Source organism: Leopardus geoffroyi, chromosome B4 (assembly GCF_018350155.1).
Source record: "Leopardus geoffroyi isolate Oge1 chromosome B4, O.geoffroyi_Oge1_pat1.0, whole genome shotgun sequence".
Taxonomy (NCBI): Eukaryota; Metazoa; Chordata; class Mammalia; order Carnivora; family Felidae; genus Leopardus; species Leopardus geoffroyi.
Genome location: NC_059341.1, coordinates 468,631 through 494,277, shown reverse-complemented (window position 1 = coordinate 494,277; position 25,647 = coordinate 468,631). Strand labels below are relative to the sequence as shown.

Here is a 25,647-nt window from a genome sequence, read left to right as displayed (position 1 = left end):
TAGGGCGCAGGGAGCGGCCGGAGCTTGGCGTGGTCCCCGCCCCGTCGACAAGAGGGCTCCGGGTGTGCGTCCCCGGGGGCTCCTCTGGGCGTTGCCAGGGCACGTTATAAGAGGCCGAGTTTGCGCAGTAGAGGTGGGGCTGGGTGTACGCCAGCAGCAGAGTTCGAGGGACCTCTGAGCGGGACGCTGGCCCACGTGAGGGCTCGCCCCGGTCGGGGACGGCGTGGGGCGGGACGCGGTGCGTACTGAGCTTTGCACCCACGCTTGAGCGCGGCTTCCTCCCGGGGGTGGACGGAGGCGTTCTCGCAGCGGCTGTGAATTTCAGACCGTTGCGCCTGCTCTTTTACGGACCGTGTCTTGTGGGTGCAGCTCAGACGCCAAGTGGGCGTCCGCTCTGCGCCTGCACGGAGCCGAGAGCTCAGGGCAGGCAGAGCCTCACGCTGAACCCCACGCTGTCGTGTGGTTACCGGCAGGTCCGTGTTGTGGCCCTCCGTCCCCCTGACCGGCGGGAGCCCCGATGGGTTCGTCGTCGGTGAGCTCGGCGGGGGTTTCCGCTGATCATTAGCAACATCCACGTTGTGTTCGTTTGTCCCGCACGTGTTGAGGGTTTACTCTGCGGAAACGCTGGCGAATGAGATTCCACTCCCAACCTTTCTGGGCTTTAGTCCTCTCACCTGTGCAGCAGGGCTGTTAGCGCTGCCTTCTGCACAGTGTGGCTGGGGAGACAAAGTAACGCATTTAAAATGCTGTTGAAAGCTTTGGTAGTGCGTATGTGGCGGCGACTTTCTCACTATTGTAGCCTTTAGTGTATTAAAATTTGGTAACACCCCGTTTCCCCCCCAGTTTATGTATTTCCTTGGTTTGGTGTTCCTTTCCTTTGCAAATGACTGAAACACAGAAGATTTCGGGGCGATCAGGCACTTCAAGGGAAAGCTTAATGTCACAGGCTGAGAGCACGGCGTTTGCTATCAGACCGGCTGGATTCGAACCCTGTGGCCCCCACCAAGCAGTTAACGTAACTTTCCACCTTGAGCCCCAGATCTCTCCCATCCTGAGCCCCGACAGGTACCAGTGGGATTGTCGTAAGGATCAAAGAAAACAGCATACAGCAAGTGTTCACAAGCTGCAGTGCGTATTGTGTGTACAGGATCCATTAGGGAGGGAAGGCAGTGGCGTCCGGGGCCCCAGCTTGTTGGCTGTAAGGTGCTCATGCTCAGGTGTGTTTGGATCTCAAGTCCACGGGTGTCTAAAGCAATTTCACATAATTAGGGTCTAGTTAAAAAGGTAATTGGTTTTTGGATTAATCTTCATAATTCTAGCTGTTACAACAAGTCCCAAGATTTTAATGGCCTAACTCGAACTCATGTGGAGTTCTTGGCCAGCAGGTGGCCTTAGGCATGCCTTTGGGACAGGTGCTGGCGGCCGTGGGTGCACCCGCCACCTTCCTGGCAGTCTCTACGTTCAGGCGTTGTGGGGAGGGACAGGATGGGCCGGTGCGTCAGCTGTCATGGCGTCACCACCTGTCTGATGTAGCGGACTGGTCTCAGCCACAGCTGGCATGCCTCTGACATGCCTGACACCTTTGACCCTGGAAGGAGCTGGGACCAAAGTCCAGCTGCGCAGCAAGGAGAGCGAGCGGGTTTGGGTCTGGTCCATCGCCAGTAGAGGGAGGATTGAAGGCTCTGTGGATGGTTCCATTAAACCGAAGACCGTGGTTCTCTGCTGCCTTCACTGTGGCAGTCCTAGGGTTGGGTGAGGAGACCAGGTTTGCTTCTGCTCGGAGGAGTCCACGTGTGTGTGTTTTCTGTTTCTGCTTTGCCAGTGTGGCAGCTTCGTGGACCTCCTGTTGAGTCTTGGCCAGGAGAAGAACCCAGAGCTCAGAGATGAGGTTTCCTGACCTGAGTAGGAAGTAGAAGCGTGGTTTTTCTCAGTCCCCTTTCCTGGTCCACAGTAGCTTTTCCTCGTCTGTATCTCTCTGCTCTCTCTCCTGTCTCTTGTCTTGGCCTATCTCATTTTGTGGGCATTTTAAATATTTTTATATTTAGTTCCTGTTGACGCATCTTCCTTTTCTCCACTTGTGTTCTTTTCCTGGTCTCACCACTTATCACTTTGTAATGACCAGTGTGTGTGTCACTTTCCCCCTTGAAGACACAAGTTGTCATAACTGGAATTTGACACCAGAGATCAGAAAAGTCCTCGTATTGAAAAGTGTGGACTCTGGCGGACCTGTCACAACTGGTCGTCCAGAATTTACTGTGACCGTGTTTAAATTGACTCTGTCACGTAATGCCTTCAGAAGTGTGTTTTTAAGTAGTGTGTGTGTTTAAACGTGTTTGTTGTTCTGCCCAGGGCTTGGTGAACTGAGCCTGTTGCGGCCGAGTTGTTGCTCCCCCATCCTGCCTCGGGGCGAGTGCATGTGGGGAGTGTGTGGAACAGCAGCTGGGAGTCAAGATGCTTCTCTCCTCATGTCCCAACACACCATGCACCCCAGTGCTGTATGCTTTACACGGTAATTGTTACAGGGCTGGGTTAATGAGATATTCCAAAGTGTAAATTAAAATTTTCAGTTTTCTCTTCTTTCCTTATGGAGTTACTAGCTCCTGCTGCAGCCAAAGTGTCAGCCAGCCTGGTTTTTCCATGACACTGAGTTAGTAATTTGTTTCATTAGAGGATTTTAAAAATGGTTGCTATACTTTATTAGCTGTCTGTGCCTACAAAAGGCCAAGACGTTGGTAAATACACATGATCCAGAGAGAATCGCTTTTTCTGAACACTTCAATTTAAATGTACACAGGCATGCACACACATGCATACACAGACACATGCACACACAGGCAGGCACAGACATGTATACACATGCATACACATACAAATGTGCACATAGAGACATGAACATACATGCGCGGACACATGTTCACAGACATGCACACACAGACATGCACAGGCACACAGACGTTTGCAGATACACACAAGCACATAATGCACACATGGATGCACACACGTACACACAGATGCACATGCAGGTAGGCACATGTGTATACAGACACACGCAGATACACGTATATACAGACACAGACACATACAGAATTGCATCCATACACACCTTTTTTTTTCTCCCAGGATTTTGAACTTTTTAAATTTTAGTACCGAACTTTATAAGACACTCTGTGCCCAAAGATGGGAGCAGGAAAATAGTTCTGCTGTGGTTTCTTTGAGTCTCAGTGAACCTGCGTGCTTTTTGTAAATCTTACACACTTTGAGTTGTGTTGGCTTAAGGCTAAGATCCTGCATTCACGGGATACAGGGGTTAGAATACTGGCTTGTGTTCATCCTTGGTCGTGCTCCAGTGAGTCATGAATTTATCTGGATGTGTCTCCCGAAGGGACTGTGTGTGGAAAGTGCATTGGAACGTGGACAATGGTAGCTCTGTTAAGAGCGGTCGTCGTCCAGCTGCACCCACCACCGTGACCAAGTTTAACTGCCATACCTCCCCCCTAATCTCCTTGTGCCAACAAACTGCTGTAGACGCCCGTGGTGTCTCAGCACTCTCCCTTTTCTTTGAAAAAGAGAATTGCTCACCAATACTCGTGACTCTTTAGAGTGATATTTTTGTTGAGGCGTAATTGCCATTGGAAATCCTATTAGTTTTGGGTGTATTTGATGTTTTTACACGTCATGAGCTGATCCCCATGTTGTAAGTATAGTCACCATCGAAAGTTATCACATTATTAACGACTATATTCCCTATGCTGTACGTGACATCCCCACAATTATTTATTATTTTATAACTGGACGTTCCTACCTCTTAATCCTCTTCACCTATTTCTCCTGCCCCCAACTTCTGCCCATCCTGCTACATTTGTTCTCTGTACTTGTGAGTCTCTTTCTAATTTGCTTTGTTTAAATTCCCCACAGAAGTGAAATCGTACGGACTTGTCTCTGACGTATTTCATTCAGAATTATATTCTCTAGATCCATCCATGTTTCAGAAGTGGCCGAGATTTCATTCCTTTCTTATGGCTGAGTAACATTCCTGTATGTGTGTATGTGTGTAAATGCCCCACATCTTCCATTTATCTGTCTGTGGACACTTGGGGCTGCTTCCCTATCTTGGCTGTTGTAAATAACGCAGTGAACGTGGGGTGCAGATACCTCTTCAGATTGGTGTTTTTGATCTTCACATAAATACCCAGAAGTAGGAATTTCTCACGATAGTTCAATTTTTAGCTTTTTGAGGAACCTCCACACTGTGGTCCGCAGTGGCTGCACCAGTTTGCGTTCCCACCAACGGTGCCCCACTGTTGCAGCACTGTCAGCACTCGTTTGTTGTCTTTTTGATACTAGCCGTCCCACAGGTGTGTGGTGATACCTGATTTTGATTTGTACTCCTCTGATGATGAGCGAGTTGAGCAACTGTATGCCTTGGGAAAATGTTTACTAAAGTCCATTTCCCATTTTTAAAGTTGGGCTATTCAGTTTTTTTGATACCGTGTAAGTTCTTTATATATCTCGGATATTACCCCTTACTGGCTATGACTTACAAATATCTTTTCCCATTTATTCGATTGCCCTTTCATTTTGTTTCCTTCACTGTGCAGAAGTGTTTCAGTTTGATGTGAGCCCATGTATTTATTTTTGCCTTTTGTTGCCCTTGCCTGAAGGATACAGGTGCAAAAAATATTGCTAAGACCAATGTCAGAGAGTTTACTGTTTGTGTTTTCTTCTGGGAATTTTATCATTTTAGATCTTCCATTTAAGTCCTTAATCCATTGTAAATGTATTTTTGTGTATGGTGTAAGAAAGTGGTCCAGTTTCATTCTTTTGCATGTGGGTGCCCAGTTTTCCAGCACCATTGGTTGAAGAGACTGTTTTTTCCCCATTCTGTATTCTTACCTCCTTTGTCATGGATTAATCGAACATGTTAGCCTGGGTTTATTTCCAGGGTGTTTCTCCTGGTCTGTTGATCTGTGTGTCTGTTTTCGTGCCAGTTATCATGCTGTTTTGATTACTGCAGCTTTAGTAAGATAGTCTGACACCAGGAAGCATGATGCCTCCAGCTTTGTTCTTCTTCCTCCAGATTACTGTGGCTGTTTAGTGTCTTTGGAGGTTCCATATATTTTTAGGACGTTTTTATGTTACTTCTGTAAAAATGCCCTGGTATTTTTGATGGGTATTGCCTTGAATCTGTAGGTTGCTCTGGATAGGCATGGACATTTCAACTCTAGTCGTTCTTCTGATCTGTGAGCAAGGGGTGTTTGTGTCATCTTCAGTTTTTTTCATCTGTGTTGCAGAATACAGGTCTTTCACCTCTGTGGTTAGATTTACTCCTGAGTATTTTATTCTTTTTGATGTAATTGTAAATGGGGCTGTTAAAAATTTCTCCTTCTGATAGCTTCCTATTAGTATAGAAATATAACTGATTTTGTATGTTTTGTATCGTACACCTTTATGGAATTCATTTATCTTAATAGTTTTGTGGTGGAGTCTTTCGTGTATTCTACATACAGTGTTGTGTCATCTGCAAATGGTGATTGGTTTACTTCTTCCTTTCTGATTTGGTTGCCTTTAAAGTGATTTCCACAGCTGGATGGTGGGGCAGATGGAGGTGAGACCAGGTCTGTGTTCTCAGGGTGGGTCCAGTGTCATTTGAGAAAATATATTCAGTATGGTTACTGTTGTCATAATACGCAGCAAGAAACGGAAGCTTGACACATTTTTTTTTTTTAACCGGGAATGTGCTGCAGAGAAATGAGATTCATAGATTGAGGGGTTAATAGATTAAGAAGCTTGGGGTGGCTCAGTCGGTTGAGCATCTGATTCTTGATTTTGGCTCAGGTCATGACCCCAGGGCCATTGGTCTCTGTGCTGAACATGGAACCTGCTTGAGAGTCTCTCTCTGTCCCTTCTTCTTTCTCTCTCTGTCTCTTCTTCCCCCTCCTCCCCCCACCTCCTCTGGTCTCACTCTATCTCTCAAAAAAAAAAAAAAAAACAAAAAAACACAGCTTGAGAAGCTGACAGGCTGTGCCCCGATTGTCACGGGCACACGTGCTGTAGCCGTGGACAGTAGAGGCAGCCCTGTCTGCAGCGTGTCTTAGACTCCCCGGACGGCTCATGTTTTTGTGGCTATATAATCTTTGAAAGGGATTGAAGGAATGGATGGAGTGTTACTAATCCCTTCTTTACGTATTGGTTGTTTCCTTTAAATGTTTGGAGTTGTAATGGCTCCTCAGAGCACTTGGGAGCCACGACTGCTCTGTGCGGCAGGACATTTTCTCCCTCCAGGGCGAGCCCAGGTCCAGTGAGGCGGCCACAATGCTGCAGAGGCAAGGATGCAAGTCCCATGAGAGCCTGGTCTCCTGGGGTGGGAGTAGGCCCTATTCATCCATGGAATCTCCTAAGTCACGCCTGTAAGATGTTTGCATGACTGAAGGTATTAAACCCACTACCCGCCATTCGCATGAGCTCACAAAGGAATACGTGAGAGGAGCTGTGTCAGGAAACAGATGTAAACGAGCTTAGCTGTTCTCTTCCCCACCTGTACCTGGAGTAGGTTCTGTTTGGTGAAAGTGACGGTTTGCCCTGCAGGAAAGGGGACCATGCAAATGTAAGGTGTGGTACCTTTGTAATTTTGGTTTGTTTCCTCTTTTTGACACGAAGCTGGAAAGAAGCAGGTTAGCTGGCACATCTTGTTAGTCTTTATGCTTTTTTTTAAAAAAAGGAAGATATACAGAATTATTTAGTTGCCAAGTAAGGTAACACAAAATACCAGGAAAAAGTTTCCCTATCTATAATTTAGATCACTGAGATTTCAGGGTACTTTCTTCTGAATTGGCATCCTGTAGCTTTAGGAACCTATTTTTATTCATCTTTTACTATCTTGGTCCTAACGTGGAAGCTGGTAATGAAATCCTTGCTTTGAGGCAGGATCACTCGCTGCATTTCCACCCTAAAACTTCAGGGGAGTCACAACAGGGAGCAGTGTGTGTATCTGGGATGACTAGCCCTTGCCTTTCTGCATGAAGGGAATCGGGAAGCAGCTCTGACCTTGGGTGTGGGAGCACAGACCATCATCCTGCTGATGGCTGTTCTCGTGTGTCTGTTCAAGTGTGGGCTGTATCTTCTCCAGAGCATGTGAACAGATTTCTGCCCAGTGGTGATTTGACCGTGATTTCTCTACGTCACGGAGACTTGGGGATAAATATTTTCTGTTGTTCACCCTTACTCTGGACAGGCATGCTCTAGTGGGGAAGGCTGGGGTACTCCATCTGTAAACTACAGGGAGTTGAAGGGGAGGCCTTTCCATGAAATTCTTTCTTTTTTTTTTTTTTTTTTTTTTAATTTTTTAATGTTTATTCATTTCTGAGAGAGAGAATGAGAACGGGAGGGACAGAAAAAGAGGGAGACACAGAATCCAAAGCAGGCTCCAGCCTCTGAGCTGTCAGCACAGTGCCCGATGTGGGGCTCAAACTCACGAACCGTGAGATCATGACCTGCGCCGAAGTCAGACGCCCAACCAACGGAGCCACCCAGGTGCCCCTCCGTGCAGTTGTTTCTTAGCTCACAAAGGTAGGCCAATTTTACCTATTACCCCCAAATAGAAGGAAGTTGCCATGTTCAAGTAGCATGATCAGGAAGCTGTAGTTTAATTCTTGGGTGAAATAATTACTATGTCGATACGCCTTTTGACTTGGCTTTGAAATCAGAATGACATGGAACTTTAGGCTAAGTCCCTGTGATGGGTCCAGACAAGCTGTTATAGCTACAGAGTTTATCAGGTGTGTAAGAGTCTTTATGAAAACCTTGGCGGGGGGGGGGGGGGGTGGCGGTGAGAATGGACAGGAAGATTCTTCTCAAAAGGAATTCAAAAGTGTTAGCAGTGCCACCTAATTTTCTGTAGAAGGTCCATCAAAGTGTGGCTCCTTTTCCAGTTTAACAGGAGGTTAAGAGCTGGAGAAATACTTCTGAATGTTGCTGAAATTGCGTTTTCTCTTTCACCTTGTGTGTAAACTGTGGGTTTCCAGGTGGTTGCTGGGGGCTCACGGGGGTAGTCAGGTGGTGCCGTGAGTGGGGGACACCTAGCGGTTTTCTTCAGGCTGGTCCACTGCACGCCTTGTAGCCTGTGATGCTGTCTCTACTTTTCATAGGAATTCTGTCTTGTTTTCAAGATTAACATATAGTAAAACTAACTCTCTGGTGCCCAGACCTGTGCGTTTCGTGGTGCTTATTTCGCAAGCTTTTGATCCACCCTGTTGGCGTGTCTGTTCACGTCTTTGCCGGGTTCTTAATCAGGATGCTGTCTGTCCTTTGTTAGAGGTGTGGTTTGAAAATATTTTCTCCCAGTCACTAGCTTCGTGTTCATTCTCTGAAGAGTGCGTTTTTCAGGACAAATTTTTAAATTTTGATGAAGTCCACTTCATTATTTGTTTATGGCTCATATTCTTCGTTTAACCCAAAGTTATGCGGATTCTCCCCTGTGTTCTCTTCTAAAATTTTAGTTTTGTTAATACATTTAGCTCTGTCACCTATTTTGAGTTATTCGAGGGTTAGGTTGAGATGACGATGATTCTTTTTTTGCATATAGATACCAGTTATTCCAGCCATGTTGAAAAGACCATCCTTTCCCTATTGAATTCATTTTGCACCTTGTCAAAAAGCATTTAGACGTGTGTGTGGTCACATTGTTTTGATTTTTGTAAGTTTGTGATAAATCTTAAATATGGTAGCGTGAAACCTCCAACTTTATTCTCATTTTTTTGCTATTCTGGCTTCTTTGACTTTTCATATATCTTGTGGAATTGGGTATATCTAAAAGAATTCTGCTAGGATTTTAGTTTGATCATGTTAAATGTACCCATTAATTTGGAGAGAACTGGCATCTTTATGTTCATGGACATGGTATGTCTCTTAATTTGTATGGATCTTTGATTTCTTTCTTCACTGTTTCATACTTGTCAGCATACAGATTCTGTGAAAATCCTACAGATCCCATCCATGTTTTGGATGTTTTGTTAGGTTTATACCTAAGTACTTCTCATTTGTATAGCTACTGTAAATGATATGTAAAGGTAAAATGTTTTTAAAAATTTAGTCCCAGGTACTCATTATTAGTGTATATTAATATGATTTGATTTTGTATGTTGTGACCTTGCTAAAGTCAGTTAGTAGGGCTAGCAGTTAATTTTATGGATTCCTTGGGATTTTCTCTGTAGGCTCTTGGTTTTTTCTGTTTTCAGTTTCTCTGATTGCTGCCCTTTATTATTTCTTTCCCTTCACTTGCTTTGGATCCCCCCCCCCCCCCCAACCTCCTTAAGGTAGAAGAAGGGTAGATTAGTGATTTCAGACCTTTCTTTTCAGATCTGAACTTTTAATGCCATAAGTGTACTACTCACTATTTTGGCTATATTCCAGAAATTTTGGTTTCCATTTTTGTTCAGTAGGAAATATCTTTGACTCTCATTTGAGAGTTCAAGGTACTTTTGTGTAGTTCATCCAAATCTCATTTTGGCTAGCGATCACGGTTAGGATTTGTGCAGGTTTATTTCCAGCATTCCCGCCTGATATTCTCGTGGTCTGTGCCTTGACCGGCCACTAACAGCAGTGGAGCTTGTCAGGGAGGTTGGCTGATGTGTGGAGTGTTGGTGATGTAAAAGTCATTACCGTGTGGGAGTTTGAACTTAAGTGCCATGACGACAGGGATAACAGGGGTCTTCTGGTTTGTATTCTGCTGTTGCCTCATGGCGGGACCAGGGCTCAGCACGCAGCAGGCACGTGAGGCTTGTTGTTATGTGTTTGATGGCGTTGTACTTCGTACGCGTTGATCAAGTGTAATCTCACTTTTGTACTTACCCACCCTGGTCTCTGGGCTTATGTCAGCTGCTTTGCTCTGGAAGCTATTTTGCAACATGACCATGTTTTCAAGCCAGTTTTTTTTTTTTTTTTAATGTTTATTTCTGAGACAGAGAGACAGAGCATGAGCGGAGGAGGGGCAGAGAGAGAGAGGGAGACACAGACTCAGAAGTAGGCTCCAGGCTCTGAGCTGTCAGCACAGAGCCTGACGCGGGGCTCGAACTCACGGACCGCGAGATCGTGACCTGAGCCGAAGTCGGACGCTCAACCGACTGAGCCACCCAGGCGCCCCTCAAGCCATTTTATATGTTGGTTTAAGCTTTAGTTACTTGTTATTTTTTCTTATGTTATGCAAAAGGTTTTTTTTTTTTTTTTTTTTTTCTATTTTGTCATTCTGTGTGCTCATCTTTCCTCTATTGGGATGTATGGTGCCAGTGTCCGTTATTTTGTAAAGATTAAAAAGTTACCTTTAATCAAGTGTGTAGTCAAATATCCAGCAGAGGTTTGTTGATTCCAGCAGTAAGGCAGAGACCTCAAACAGTGCATCATCAGGTACATGATTGTACACATTATGCTGTATTATTGGCCTTTTGAATAAAATGTATTATCAATAATTGCCAGTTGATCCAAGTTGGGCAGAATGTTTAAAAAGCACAGTGTTTCCGTGAGTAAAAAGTTTATATTTCCATGGTTCTTTTTATTTAAGTAGGTAGTGGTTCATCAGAATTTTATCATGCACACATTAGGTGCTGGGGCTGTGCAGATGTTTTATTCCCAACAGTTCAGGGTAGTTTTGGTCTTGTTTGCAGGTGGATTTGTGCACCTCAGCGTGTTTTCTGGAGGGACTCTCATAGGTCATCGGTCTCACAAAAAGTGTACGTCTTTTTTAATGATTACATAAAATTATCCGAATAACTAGTTTATCACACGTGTCTCCCGGCATATCTGCCCTCTTCCTTTTTCCTCCCTGCCTCCAAAATCCTTGAAATTAACAGCAAGACTTTACAGGACTGAGCCATTATTTTAGAAAGCAGGATTAAAAATATATATACAATTTGAAGATAAAATGATTTAAAAAATCTTGACATATTCTGTCTCTTGACCCCAACAAGAGGGCCATCATACTTACCCATTCTTATTTCCCATTACTCGGCCAGATGGGGCAATTTAAGAACGTCATTAGAATCATTAACTTAGGGGCGCCTGGGTGGCGCAGTCGGTTAAGCGTCCGACTTCGGCCAGGTCACGATCTCGCGGTCCGTGAGTTCGAGCCCCGCGTCGGGCTCTGGGCTGATGGCTCAGAGCCTGGAGCCTGCTTCCGATTCTGTGTCTCCCTCTCTCTCTGCCCCTCCCCCGTTCATGCTCTGTCTCTCTCTGTCCCAAAAATAAATAAACGTTGGAAAAAAAAAAAAACAGAGCAAACACAGTAAACAAAAAAAAAAAAAAAAAAAAAAAAAAGAATCATTAACTTAGTCACTACTTTATTTCCACCTTTAAAAAGTTTCAGAAACTTTTATCTTTGGTCCAGCAAACATTTAGTGATGGGGCCATGTCTCTCACCATCCTCTACCAACTGCTTGGCACATAGTAGGTATTAATACGTGTTTGCTGGACGAATGAATGAGTGAATGGTAATTAAACTCCGGACCCTCTGATGGCATTAGGAAATTCCGAGCTCAGGTGCAGGCCAAAGCTTCAGTGTTACTTTGCTGCTGTTTTAGGTGGGATGCCCTACTGAGCTGTAGATTTCTGCATTTCCTGAAGGTCAGAGTGACTCCTTGGTGTGTTTTATTCAGTCTGAAAGAAGGGGGCGGGTGATGGGGCTCCTTATTTCTAGGGAGGAAGACTGGGCTTGCATCACCGTGCCTGATGTGCGGTGCTCACCAGCATCTCCACGCTCCCTGAAGTGCTCCTGGGGTCTGCAGGTGGGGCGGGTAGGTGTGCTGCAGAGAGTGAGTGTGAGCTCACTTTGGGCCCTAACCTCTGACCCATGGGCAGGTAGCTGTGAGGGGAAGTAGGCCCCTGTGTGTGGATATGCAGAAGGGGGCATGACCCAGCCCAAATGTCCTCTAAAAGTTTGTAGGTGGCCTGCGCTTGCTGGCAGGTCCCCAGTTGTGTTCCCTGAGTCTGAACCTACTTGGGTCCTTTGTGCCCCAAGAGCCCAGCTGAGTTGAGAGCTGGCCACTCTCCAGCTGGCAGCGTCCAGTCCCAGGCCAGCCCTTAGGTCATTTTACGTTTAGGGGTTAACGTATCAATGATTTCTTTAGGATGACAGTGACACTTAGAGAATGACATCTGGACATTGAAGGTGTCCTTGGGACAAGTACTCATTAAATCCCAACAGCCCAGAAAGCAACACAGCTACATAAGTATGCCAAATTAATTTTTGACCAAGGAGCAAAAGCAATTCATTGGGGGAAGGATAAGCTTCTCCAAAATCATGTTGGAACAGTTGGATGTCCGTAAGAAAAAAAATCTAGATGTGAATCCCACACTTACACAAAAATCTGCTTAAGGATCATAGATGTGAGTGTAAAATGTGAACCTATGAAACTTATAGCAAAAAAAATCATAGAAGATCTTCAAGATTTAGGCTTAGGCAAACAGGTTGTAGACTTGAATCTACAAGCACAGTCCCTTCAAAAATTGAGAGAAATATTGATGAATTGGATTTCACGAAAATTAAAACCTGCTCTGTGAAGGACGGTGGACAGACCAGGTACAGATGTGGATAGTATGTGCAACCCACATGCTCAACAACAGACTGGTATTCACAATACATAAAGAACTTTCCGAATTCAACATTATCGCTAGAAATCCAGTGAGAAAATGGGCTAAAGACAGGCACAGACACTTCACTAGAGAGGATGTGCATATGGAAAAAAAAAACCCCACGAAAACAGGCTCGGTATCATTGGGTGTTAGAGAAAAGCAAAGTAAAACCATTTTGAGATGCTGCTGCCTTCCCATCAGAGTGGCCCAAGTAAAAATAGCAGTGGCACCAAACAGGGTATGCAGTAGCTGTCTCTGGGGACCCTGCTTGGAACCCGTTTCCGTGTTGCCTTGGGTCTCTTTGGCAGGGCACAGGTGGTGAGGTCGCTCACCTCTCTGTGAGCTTCCTCTCATGACGCTGTGTTGGGGCAGACCAGGCGTCCTCTCAGATTGCTCTGCCTTGTTGGTATTGCCACAAAAACAGCCGAGCAGACAACCATAGCTGTAGCGACCCTCAGTGGAGCTGCTTAAATGATTCCAGGAACACTTAAGACCAAACTCTAGGTGAGTGAGGGTGTGTTTATGAAACAGGGAGATAGTACTTTTATGTTTGTGGAAAACTAGGACAGCCTCTCTTTTGGATCCTTGTCTGCTGGCACTCCCATAACTGATGCGTATAAATAATGGTTCTGAGTTTTGTTTCAGGGACACGATTTTCTGGGTGTTGGGGTTTCTGCACTGGAATGAACTTTTGTATCTACTAATGGGCCTGTTTCCTCCTGTTGCCTCAGTAATGAAGCCTTTGATAAACTCCATAGTTTTCTCGTTCTCCTTTGGTGCCCATGGAGCCCTTTCCGACCGGGCACCGAGGGGTGGAGTTCATAACCACTGCCGGTGCTTGGCCCACACGCCCCGCCTTTGCTGCCTGCTGCGTGCTTGCCACGGGCCACACCTGAGACCGTCCTGGTCCTAGGAGTGACACGGACATCGTTGGTTCTGTTTGCCCTCTTTCCACTTCTGCAGAAGGTGTGGACACAGTTCATGGTGGGACAATGGGGGAGCTTCAGAGGATGGGCGCCTGACGGTCCTGGGTGGTGCCTTCGGCGGGCCTGTGGGCAAGTGCGGTAGCCAGGTCAGGCCACCCCTTTGCTGGAAGATGAGCAGGAGGATGGTCACGGGAACTCGGAAGTATAAACGCCTTTATTTGTAAGGTGCCCAGGAAGATCCCGAATCATGAGACAGCCCGTGCCCGTCCTTTTCCCTTCTGTGCTTCGTCCCCTCCCAACCCAAGGTACAGACGCTGTCCCTGTCGTTGGGCAGGAGGCTCACTCATGGGGTCCCTGGGGCTTGGATGAGGGAGGGGGCCCAGCCGGGACCCTGCCCTCAGCTCCTTCTGGATTTCTAGCTAGAAATCATGAAAAATGGTGTCCATCACCCAATCTTACCCCTCAGAGAGGGAGTCACAGCATCTAGTAAAACCTGCTTGCCTGTGGGACTCGGGATCCACAAAAGTGAGTCCCATCTGGAAAGTGGGAGCAGCTGTGTTTCAGACTTCTGTGGTCTTTTCAGGAACACTGTTCTTGGAGTGTGAGACTGTTTCCTCCTTTTCTGAGGGAAGGATCTCTGAATCTCAGAAAATACCAAGAAAGGACGCTTGTTTAATGTATTTATAGCAAGTGATCACAGCAAGTTAAATGTTCTGGACCGACCGGGCAGGAGGGAGGCCTTGCAGCCAGAGAACAAGGCAGCCTCACACTTACAAAGCCTCTCTCACCTGCACAGCAGACCTACAGCATCCTAAGAATTTGACAGGTTCTTTTGGGATTCTTTTTTTTTTTTTTTATTTAAAAAAAAATTTTTTTTTCAACATTTATTTATTTTTGGGACAGAGAGAGACAGAGCATGAACGGGGGAGGGGCAGAGAGAGAGGGAGACACAGAATCGGAAACAGGCTCCAGGCTCTGAGCCATCAGCCCAGAGCCCGACGCGGGGCTCGAACTCACGGACCGCGAGATCGTGACCTGGCTGAAGTCGGACGCTTAACCGACTGCGCCACCCAGGCACCCCGGTTCTTTTGGGATTCTTGAAGAGCCCTGGTGTCCTGTCCGGCTGGGGGGGGGGTGCTGGTACAGGGCCCCCTTTACACCTGCAGCTTGGTTGCATATCGGCTGCGGGGCTGGGCAGATGCCTCTTGTGTGGTTTGGAATAGAACGGACTTCCAATGGGTTATTTTCTTTAAACCTTCATACAGTTGGAGTTCCTGACAAACCAAAAAAGGCAGCTACAGGGGACACGTGATAATATTTAACAACAAAAAGTAAAACCTTAAGTGATAATATCTGAGACCTTATTGGCTAGGATTAGGATTTTATCACAGTGGCACATTTATGATATTTGTCTTTCTGGTCATGGCATTAGCTGAATGCCTTACGGAAGTTTCTGGTCATTCACATAAACATAAACATACCAATTGTGTTAATTGGTAGTTCTTCAGAGTCTCTTCCCATCATACTGAGTGTTTAAATAGGCCTTGGTGATTTTGCATTCATACAGAAGGGACTGTCTTCACCCCAGTCACCTTACTTAAAATGCCCTATGGGATTCAAGTTTCTGAACTTTACACTGGAAGTGTGGCTTCCGTCTTAGAAAACTTGGGGGCAGTGAAAGCAGCCCTGCATCTAGATGGCGTCAGAGGAGGCGTCGTGGCTGTGGGGTGTGTGTTGGCAGGACATGGGGCCACACTCTGTGAGGACGTACGGGCCCTGCCAGGGGGCTTGGTGTCCACCCTGAGCGCGGTGACCAGCCTTCCATGTGCTGAGTACTGCGGTCCCATGGCCGTGTTGCCCTTTTAGTGAGGACAGGCACTGGGCTGGAGGTCGTGGGCTGCAAGTGGCCGTCCAGACGACGTGGGACTGTTGGCCCAGGTGGCGGTGCCAGGGAGAGAGGAGAAGCAAGTGGACGCTTTAGAGAGCGTGATGTCGCGTTTCCTCAGTGTTTCTGCTTCTGTAAACGGCCTGTCTTTGGCCTCCTCTCCTGGGAGGGTCCTTTTATGGCCGCCTGCTGCCTGTTGGCCGCATGCTAGTGAGCTGAGCAGGTGCTTGGAGGTCTTCCGGAGGGGGAACGCTGCCTGGGCACCCCAGTGTCCCTCACAGTATGAACGGGTCACAGATCACGGAAAGTGTTTGCGGGGCTGAAAGTACCTTCTCCCGTCTGCTGGTGCTCACTGAGACCTTTCCCGTCCCTTGTATTTGACCTTTTCCACGGCAGTAGAAGGTAGGAGGTATTATTTTTTTTTTTAATTTTTAATCTTTATTTTTGAGAGAGAGAGAGAGTGTGTGTGTGGGGGGGAGGGCGGGGGGAGGGGCACAGAGAGAGGGAGACACAGAACAAACCAGGCTCCAGGCTCTGAGCTGTCAGCACAGAGCCCAACATGGGGCGCGAACCCACAAACCGTGAGATCGTGACCTGAGCTGAAGTCGGACGCCCAACCGACTGCACCACCTAGGTGCCCCGAAGGTAGTAGGCATTATTACCGGTATTTTAAAAACGAGAGGGGTGAGGCCTGAGGTCAGTAAACTGACCCTGCAGGGCCCCCAGCTGTGTTCAGGGACAGAAGGGGTCCCGGCTCTGTGTGCTCCCACCACCTTGCACAGGCGGGCGCAAGCACGGACGCCGCAGTCTCTTTCTGCAGAAAGAAAAGCTCAGCACAGAGTGGCTAACGCGCCTCCAGCAGCCGGGCCGGGGGGAGAGTGCCTTCCAGGGTGCTGCTGATACCTTATAAAGCCATCGGCCTAGGAGAGGGATGTTAGGAAGGTTCCTGACAGCTGTAAAATTCCAAACATGGGAATGATTGCTTTGTTACATAAGCATTCGTTCCAGCTTCAGATGAAGAATCAAAGTCCTAATGCTGGGAATGGAACCCATCCCATTAGGCTGGTCTGTTTACTCTGATCCCAGCCTGGCTCCGTGGCCTGAGTTTCGCTCCTAGGGAGCATCCTGTCACCTTGAGATGTCTTGGTGGTCCAGGCTCCCCCTTCCCAGCCAGGCGTCACAGGGCCAGTGGCTCTGCACAGACCCTCGTGGGGCCTGAGTGTATGGTGCGAGGCTCGGTCGGAAAGGTGGGGGCCTGCAGTGTCTCCTTCAGCCCTGCATTTGCTTGGCTTCTTTTCAAGGACTTGGGGGTTCACCTGAAACTCTGGGCTACGGTGGTAATAAGAGGATGCTTCCTTTGGGGAAGGTGAGAAAGGTCTCTGCTCAGTGTTGCTCAGCTATGTATTGGTAGTTTTGCCTTACTTGGCTTTTCGTTTTAGGTTTAGAACTTGTCCGCAAATCTTTTTTTTTTTTTTTTTTTTTTTGGTAACGAAAGACATAACTTCAATTTCTTATGAGACTTTAAGTTTTATTGAGCTTCTTGGAGGATGACAATATGGAAACTTTTGATAAAGTGGGAAGTATTTCAGAAGATCGGTCGCGTTGTCTTCGCACTGAGAAAGGATGATTTCTGCACTTTTGTGTCCTGTGTTCTTACTCCTGAAAGGAAAAAGGCGTTGCGTGGACGGGTGTCTTCAGCACAGGAGTATGGAAGTATGCCGTTTGGATTGTATGTGGCAAATACTTGAGCAAGGGTTGGTGTGGCAGGAAGGAGAGGCTCCTCCCAGGGTGGCCCTTCTATCCAGAGTCATGGTTTTACCCTGAAGGCTGCGTGCTCACCACAGATCCAGGGTGAGGAGGAGAGCGGAGTGCCCATGGAGCCTTCAGCCTGGATGATGAGAGAAGGAGAAGCATGTTTTCACGGTGGTGTCGCATCATGGCACGGATTGTCAATCAGCTTTGGGCAGAGACTGGGGAGGCGTCCTGGGAGGACGGAGTCGTGTGTGAAGCCAGCCAGCTCGTGTCCATCCTGGGTACCCCTTCGTCCTTTTTCCTTCCATCGCTCCATCCATCCTCGTCTCATCGGTCAATCATCTCCCTCCTCTTGCTCCAACTTCCGTGTCTTCGTTACTGTATCAGCGCAGAAAAGCTCACTGGCAGAACGTAAGAGCCCCTGGCGAGAAAATCTGCCTGCATAAACGCACAGTGAGAGGTTGCTGCAGACTGATGCTAAAGTAGTTGCAGAGTTCAAAGTAACTGGACTTTTTCCATGGAAAAGCGGCAACGTTTTTAGCCCTGATGCTTGGGGCGCCTGAATGATCCTGGGCCCTTGGCACAGACACTGGATCCTTTCGGGGAACACACCCTGAAGCTGTTGTCTCAGACACCCTAATAATGGAGTCATTGAGCATCCCTCTCTGCCTCTTCCCCCAAATGATCCCCAAACAGTTAAATAATCACCCTCTGTGGGCCCCGATGATGAGCACAGACTCTGTCCAGCTGTTTGTTGGAAGTCACTCTGTGACATTCATGTCCAGTGCTGGCTTGTGTGACTAAACCCACTGACACGCGGTGCCTGTTTGTGAAACAGTGGGTCTGGGGCTCAGCTCTGTAGGACGCTAGTCCTGACGGCATTGCCCACATTCTGAGGGAGTCACTTGCGTATGTGACAGGAGTAAGCTGGCAGCAGCTGTCCAAGGCCTCGTGAGGAAAGCACTACCATGACTTGTGCAGAGTTCTCTGCGGCCGGAGCCCAAGGCCAGGATGGTCCTGCGGGGGGAGGCATGTCGTGGGCAGGTGGCCAGAACACCGACCACGTCCGTGTTGGCTGGAGTGGACGGTTTCAGGTGTGGCTTCGGTGGGAAGTTGTTTGCGATTTGGTCAGAGTTTGTTTTCTTAGATCTGGGGACCTGGGCCAGAAACAGGAGCACCGTTTGTCTGTTTCTCGCCTGTCCAATCAGTAGTTCTAAGGATTCAAGGCTCTTTGGGACGCGTGGGACAGGGGCTGTGGAAACTTGTCTGTCGTGGTAAGTCCCTCTGGTGTGGGCCGTGCAGTCGGGCTGTGGTGCACACAGGGGGTGCAGCTGTGTGCCAGGAAAGCGTTGTGTGCAAAAACAGTCTGCAAGCTGGATTTGTAGTTTGCCGCCCCCTCATTTAGATGAAGTTGTTTAATAAAAAGTGTCTCTCTTTCCACGCCTGTAGGTTTTAAGAGCTGGTAGCAACCTGGGGTCTCTGAGAGTGGTATCTGGAATCCCCTGTGAGCCGGGTGCTTGTGAGCATCATTTCATAGTGGGGCTGGAGCAAATCGCCTGCTCAGAAGCACTGACTCCTCCCACCATCCAGCCCCTTCTGAGCCGGGCCAGGAACCTGGGTAGAGATGCTCTGGAGAACAACACTGACACGTCTTCTGACTTCATGAAGAGTGAAGAGTGTGTTTTCACCTGGAAAGGGCTTATTTTCCTTGAGGCCTAAAGTCTTTTTTTTTTTTTCAACGTTTATTTATTTTTTGGGGGACAGAGAGAGACAGAGCATGAACGGGGGAGGGGCAGAGAGAGAGGGAGACACAGAATCGGAAACAGGCTCCAGGCTCTGAGCCATCAGCCCAGAGCCCGACGCGGGGCTCGAACTCACGGACCGCGAGATCGTGACCTGGCTGAAGTCGGACGCTTAACCGACTGCGCCACCCAGGCGCCCTGAGGCCTAAAGTCTTAATAATGGGAGCTTCCTGAAGTAACACAGAGTTAAAACTGAGTTTCCTTGTGGTTGGTCTCTGCCGACAATTAGGTGCAGACTTCCTTCCTCCACACATAGATGTTCATCTGAGAAGTTTTTGAAACTTGAGCTGAATTTTGGGTACAGAACACACCATGAAAGGTGCTGGCCTACCCTGCTGGGACTCAGGTGTAGGACCCTGCAGAGTACAGGTAAACAGCAGGTGTCTGCCTCGTGCTCAGGGGGCTGTGTGTGCGGTGGTCCCAGCCGTACACCCTCACCTGTGCCTTCCTCTGCCTGTCCCTGATTTCATCTCCCCTCCCCTCCCTTGCAGGGAGCAGACGGGCTCTGAGTCCGGGAAAGGCTGACATGAGCCACGGCGGATGCAGGAGCCGTAAATTACAAGGGAACTGGCTTCCTCGATAGCGTTCTTTTCAGAGAACATTGGGGAAGCATGCGTGGTGAGGGACAGCGAACCCAGGGGCTGAGAGAAGGCGTGGTGGTCCTGCTGTCCTGTCATCTGTCATCTAAGGGGGGGGGGCTGCTCCTTGTCTGTGAGCAGCACTGGGAGCTTCAACTGTCCCCTGGGGCTTGACTGCTTTTCTTATTCTGCCCTCAAGCAGATTGATGTGAAGCAGCCTGGAGGGCCTGGTTTCCCATGGACCACCCTCCCCCCCCCCTCGGCCGCTGTGGTCCTACCTTGACCACACAGCTTCCAGGCGTCGCTGGGATTCCTTCTGCAGATTGGTTTTATCCCGTTTTTCCAAAGCCAGATGGCTCCTTGCCTTTAATGTTTGTTTGTTTGTTTAAGTTTATTTATTTATTTTGAGAGAGTGAGTGAGTGCTCGGGCACACAAGCAGGGGAGGGACAGAGAGAGGGAGAAAAGGAGAGAGAGAATCCCAAGCAGCACTGTCAGCCCAAAGCTTGATTCGTGGCTCCAGCTCCAGAACCGCGAGATCATGACCTGAGTCGAAATCAAGTGTCAGATGCTTAACTGACTGAGCCACGCTAGTGCCCCTCGTCTTTAACGTGTAAGAGGCGTGGTAGTCGTGGGCAGAAATCAGAAGGCATGGCCCATGACTGCCCCTTCTCAGCCAGTATCCTAATTCGGTAACTTACTCTGTTCTCCTGGTAAATCACAAACGTGCTCCAGAGTGTGTATGTGCACACGGGATGTTTTGGTTGTTGAGATTTTAGACAGCCTTTTAAAACGGGGGACTTGATGGAGCGTCTCCAGAAGCAACTGAGCAGACTTGGTGCTTAACTGTGTTATGTGTGCAGCCATAGCACGTACACCTAAGGGCCGCAGACCGTCCGTGTGTCGGCAGTGGCCGCTGACACGCCGTCAGCATCGGAAGTGCTCATCGTGGATGGTGGGATACGTTTTCCAGAAACTTTGGTTGTTTAAAAACTAGGTGTGTGTTTCACCTGGCACACAGCCTGCAAAGTGAGCTGTGAGTTTGTCGGGTCGGTCACGGGCAGTCTTTATACAGGGTGCTCGTGGTTTGCTCAGATTCGGTGAGCATATGTCACTAGGAAAAGCAAATTCACCAATTTGTGTATGACTCATAACTTCTCATTTGCTGTATTTTTATTAAAACTTGAGTTTTTAAGCTCTTCTGGGAATGATGGCTTGTTCCGAATATTAGGAAAAAATAATCGCAAAACGTTCAGGGGCAAACCCAGCATTTTGTGTGTGTTAGTGCTTCCACTTTGTCCTTGGAACTCCGCATTTGGGGAAAAGGTCAGCATGGTGAGCCCCCCTGCTCTTCTGTGTGTGAACCTGTGGCTTTAAAATTTTAGTTTATGCTTTAAGGATAAGCACCTTGCTTGCATACTTTGGATTTTTGTAGGTCCCACGTTTTCTTGCTCTGTTTTATCTCATGTTTCATCTGGTCTGAGTCATTTATTTCATAAACACCCTAGCAGTTGAGTGTCTGTGGGTCCAACAAGCAGGTCAGTCAGTGGAGGAAAATACTAATCAGCAATGGTTTTGGTGGACATCTATCCCCAGCGTAGATGCCTGCAGTTTCCTGTTGGCTAAGCTATTGGGAGCCGGGTAGACTGGGGGCCTTTCTGCTCGGCCCATGTGAATAAAGTCACAAGACTCACTCTGGGCCCAGTCAGAGCCGGAACCTTGTGAGGAGGGTCTGGGACAAATGTGAGCCTAGCGAGGATTTTTATGTGTCTTAGATGACTCTGTGAGGGTGGGGAGGGCCAAGGTGAATGACATATGGTGCTTTCTCCTTTGAATTATAAGTACAAGGCAAACAAAACACAAAGGAGGTAACTTGCGACGTCTTAGAGTCCACTGAGTGACCCGCTCGTCACTGAGACCATGCTGAATGCCTCTTTCCTTCTCTTACAGGTGACATCACCCAAAAAGGATATGAAAAGAAGAGGTCAAAACTAATTGGAGCCTACCTGCCCCAGCCTCCGAGTACGTACCTTCCATGAGTACATAAAGCGTCTAATTTTAAGAGTTAAGTGTGACATGAGAGAGAAACTGCTGAGTGCAGACCCTTCCTCTAGCCCAACTTGCACGAAAGTCACACTTCTGATGTGCGGGCCACGTCAAACTCTTCTGTGTGGTTGCTCATGTTTTGTGGATACAGGGGGGCACACATGACTTTTCTATAAATGTGTGCAATAAATTTAGTAGGTATTTCATCCGTAGAAGGCAAGAATATGTTGATTACTCTAAAATGCTTATTGTAACCATAAAAATACGAACATTATGATGTAAACATAACTTTTGGTTTAGTGAGTTAAAAATTATTGCTATTGATTATAGTTTATATTAAGCCAAGGTTTTTGTTGGTGTCACAGGGGGGCAGATCTAGAATCTAGAAACTGAATAACATCCTGCCTGGGATTATGAAATGGTAAAGGTTGGGTGTGTTCTGAAATGTGATTGTAAAATGCTGCGGACCTTCCCCTGAAGTACAAAGTCTGTTTCACTCAGGTGTTTCCTGTGCGGAGGTTTGTAGAATCTCTGTGCACTTGAGATGGATTCTGCTCATTTCAGGGAAAAGAAAATGCTACCAGGCTGGAGTTCCCACACGTTAGTTCTGATGGAGGTGTGGTTCAGTCAGAGGTGACCTTGAAAATCGGCTAGGCTTTAGGAATGGTTCCAGGCTGACCCAAGTCCTCAAGAATAAAGGATAGCAACCTAAATCTCGAAGGTGCTTCCTGAACTCCTAGTTTTCACTGTTGAAACAACATGTGTAAAGCCCAGTGAGAGGTTCAGATCTGCAGGTGCACACAGCGTACAGACCCCCGCTCTGCCCCTCTGCTCTCCAGGCTATGACATGTCCAGCTGGTGTTCCGTTAGCTTGGCAAGGGGCGCGTCCCACAGAGCACGTTCCAGGGAACTGAATTCGTGTGTTGAGTCTCCATTGTGTTTGTAGTTTTGTTTTGATTCTGTGTATTTTTCTTTCCTTCCTTGATACTTAAGAAGATAACGTCAAGGTGGGCGTGTTGTGTTGGCCTGACTTAGCCGATGGGCTGGATTTTCCTGTTGTCTGGCTCCTGGAAGGAAGAAGCTCGGTTCTATTCAGTGAATTAAAAACGAATCCGATTTCTGGCTGGCCGACACCCATGTGTGAGAGGCTTTCAGAGTAGATGTGGGCAGATGGCCAGACGGTTTTCTAACAGAACCGCCAAGCTGTTGGCCGTTTCCTTGGCCCGTCCTTGTGAATTCCTTTCTGCAGGAGGCGCCTCCACGTTTTGGAGGAGGGCTGCTCGGGGGCAGATGTGAGCTCTTGACATTGTTGGGTTTTAATTCCTGTGACGGTGCCGCCCGTCCCCAGAAGGCATTCTTGAGCCGCGGTGGTGCAGAGGACCTGGTTGACCCGTGTTGGCTGGGCGTTGAGGGTGGCCCTGTGTCGCGTGGTCCTTCGGTGTTCTTTGTGCCGTTCTGCATGGGGTCGGCAGCTCTGCTCAGTGCTGTAACAAATTTTAAAAAAACTAAAGTTTGCATTAATTAGTTTTTTTCAACTTGTTACAGCAGCGAATGGAGCTGCCGTGGTCCGGTGTAGACTGCAGCACAGTGAAGGAGCCCCGGGAAGAGCGCTGCACTCCGGCAACATCGGGGTGTGTGACATCCGAGAAGCCGCGGTCAGAGAGCGGGCGGCCAGCACCGCGGGGAACCGGCCGCTGTTTTACTTTCGCTTCGGTGAGCGCACTCCACTGAGAGAGACCCGGAGGGGGGCCTCCGGGGCCGGCCTCCCCCTGCCGCCGCCGGCACACCCAGCGTGGGGCACCGGAGCCGCGTGCAGGCTCAGGCGGGGCTCCGGGCTTGAGCCCCGGCCTCCAGGCGAGCTCCTGTGACTCAGCCAGGGCCCCACCGCCCCTCGGTCACAGAGCTTGTCACGATCCCCGGACCCTGATTGTCCCGCTGCCTCAGGGCCCAGTTCTGAGTCTTTCCTGTGAAAATATAATACCGTGTTTTACAATCCTATTTTCGCAGTTGGAGCACCATTTACAAAACACTAGAGAAAGAAGAATGCGTGACAAATCATAAAATTCTAGCGGAAATGGTTGGTCCTCCGCCACCCTATGTCCCTGGCCTCAGCGAGGGTGTGCTGGGCCATTCTGGCCCTGAGCTCTGCTTGGGGGCGAGTCTGCCCTGCAGCACCGTCAGGTTCCCAGAGGGCACCATGCCACTGGGCAATAGGAAAACCGAGCCGGTGATCCTCGAGTGTATCCTCAGAGGTAATGAGCCTATTCAGAGGCCGGAGTTACTTCAGTGGGCAATATTTTGAATATGAGAAGCCCCAATTTGAGTTCAGTGCATCTTTTAGTAGAAAAAGAAAACAAACGTTTGTAAGCTTTAAGTTTACCCTTAGGGTTTAATCCCAAATAAAAGCCATTATTTGAAAATCAGGAAGAAATAGAGAAATTTAGTGTTGCGTTGGCCCTAGGGTCTCAGAAGAGGCCTTGGCTGTGGCTCCTGCCCCTCTTCTCCGGACCAGCTTGGGGACAGAGGCGGGGAGTGGGTGGCGGAGTTGGCTCTAGCTGCGGGGCCCACATCACGGTTTACATAAGCCGCGGGCGCCTGACCACAACGTGGGGAGGCAGCACCTGTCTGGGGCCGCTGCTCTGGGTGCCTGGGTCCCCCACCTCCCATGCCCCCAGGGAAGGGAAGGCAGGTCCCCCCATGGTTCTAAGCTCGGGAGACCAGGTTCCCTGTCAGCTTTGCAGTTTTCTCTGCTCATCTTTGTTTCTGAGAAACTGCCGGGGTGAGCAGTTGTTCATTATGTGGAACTTTGGGGAAGCAGCATGGAAAGAAGCAGCTTCGCAGAGTGTTATTCCTTGACGAGCTCAGTCTGAGAAGTCATTCTTTTGGGGTAGGATCTCATGAAAAGCATCTTGTTTGTAGTGACCCTAACCCACCCTCTGCTTTTTTACAAGGGGATTTGTGTTTTGATGAACTTTTTTTTTTTTACACATTATTTTTACTTACGGGAGAAAATATTAACACTTCTGTAAAGTATGCTACAAATATTCCAAAATGTGGTTTGGGCCGCCGAGTTCTGAATCAGAATGGCTCGTGCAGGCATCCAGCACCTGAGCCCTGGTGCCAGAGTCTGGGGACTGTGCTCCCTGCACAGGCTGCTTCCTGGTCCCGTCTGCCCAGGAGGTAACTGTGTTTTTGAGGAGCAGTGTTGAGCACTGCCCTAAATCCAGATGAGAAAAAGTGTGCCAGAAGCTAGAAGGAAAGATGAAAATTGTGTGTTTGATGAAGGGTCAGGAAGAATACGTTAAAGATCATTTGCAAGGAGAAAATCTTAAGACATACCCATTTGGTACTGGTGCTCCGTTATGTAGCACCTCTTTCATTCCTAAACCTGATGAAACTTAAAAAACGGGAGACAACTCCGCTCTACCAGCGTCTTCAGGCTTATCTTCTATCACTGAGTCCTCACGGCCCCTGTGACGAGGCCATGGGGACGTAAAGTAGTAAAATTCCGGTTACCATAAGTAGTGAAACTTTCTCAACCAGATACAGTTCCTCTTTCGAATGATGTGTACGTTAGCTGGAGTTTGCTTTCCTTGGGACTGCCGGGCATATTTCCCAGTGGTGAGTGGTTTATGTGGGTCTGGTCTACTCTGTGCCCGGCCTGCCTTTCCTTGAGTGGCTCAATTATGAGGATTTCCCGTGACTGCATGGTTGTGGAAATCTGGGTGAATTCTGATAATGAGAACAGGGAGCTAGTCTGTCTGCTGCTTTCCTGCTCCCTGGGAATCGGCCGTGGGACCCGCATGAATGGCCCCCTCGCAGGGGGGACCTCTCTCGGTTAGGTTAACTGTACCACGTTTGCTCCTACCAGAGACGGCAGAGTGTAGCCGGGTCTGGGTCAGGAGGGCCTGGCACACGGCAGTCCCAGCTGCCCTTCAGCTCCACGCACCTTCCTGCTGCTGGACTCTGTCTGACGGTCACCCGTTTCCAAGGCCGGCTTTCTGCCTGTGCCGGTGCCCTCTGCCTGCATCTGCGCATCGTT

The 25,647-nt window shown here is 48.3% G+C and overlaps 1 protein-coding gene across 10 annotated transcripts in view; it reads left to right on the top strand.

Annotated features, from left to right (window-relative positions):
• Window positions 1-25,647, top strand: part of DIP2C (disco interacting protein 2 homolog C) — a 410,897-nt gene that overhangs the window by 182,765 nt on the left and 202,485 nt on the right. For 6 of the 10 annotated variants that reach the window (XM_045462606.1, XM_045462609.1, XM_045462608.1 and 3 more), the window contains exons 2-3: window positions 21,510-21,581; window positions 23,151-23,318. In XM_045462606.1, coding sequence (XP_045318562.1) covers window positions 21,510-21,581; window positions 23,151-23,318 — 240 coding nt within the window. The remainder of the gene's footprint in view (window positions 1-21,509; window positions 21,582-23,150; window positions 23,319-25,647) is intronic. The other 4 variants (XM_045462610.1, XM_045462607.1, XM_045462611.1 and 1 more) reach the window with 2 other exon arrangements.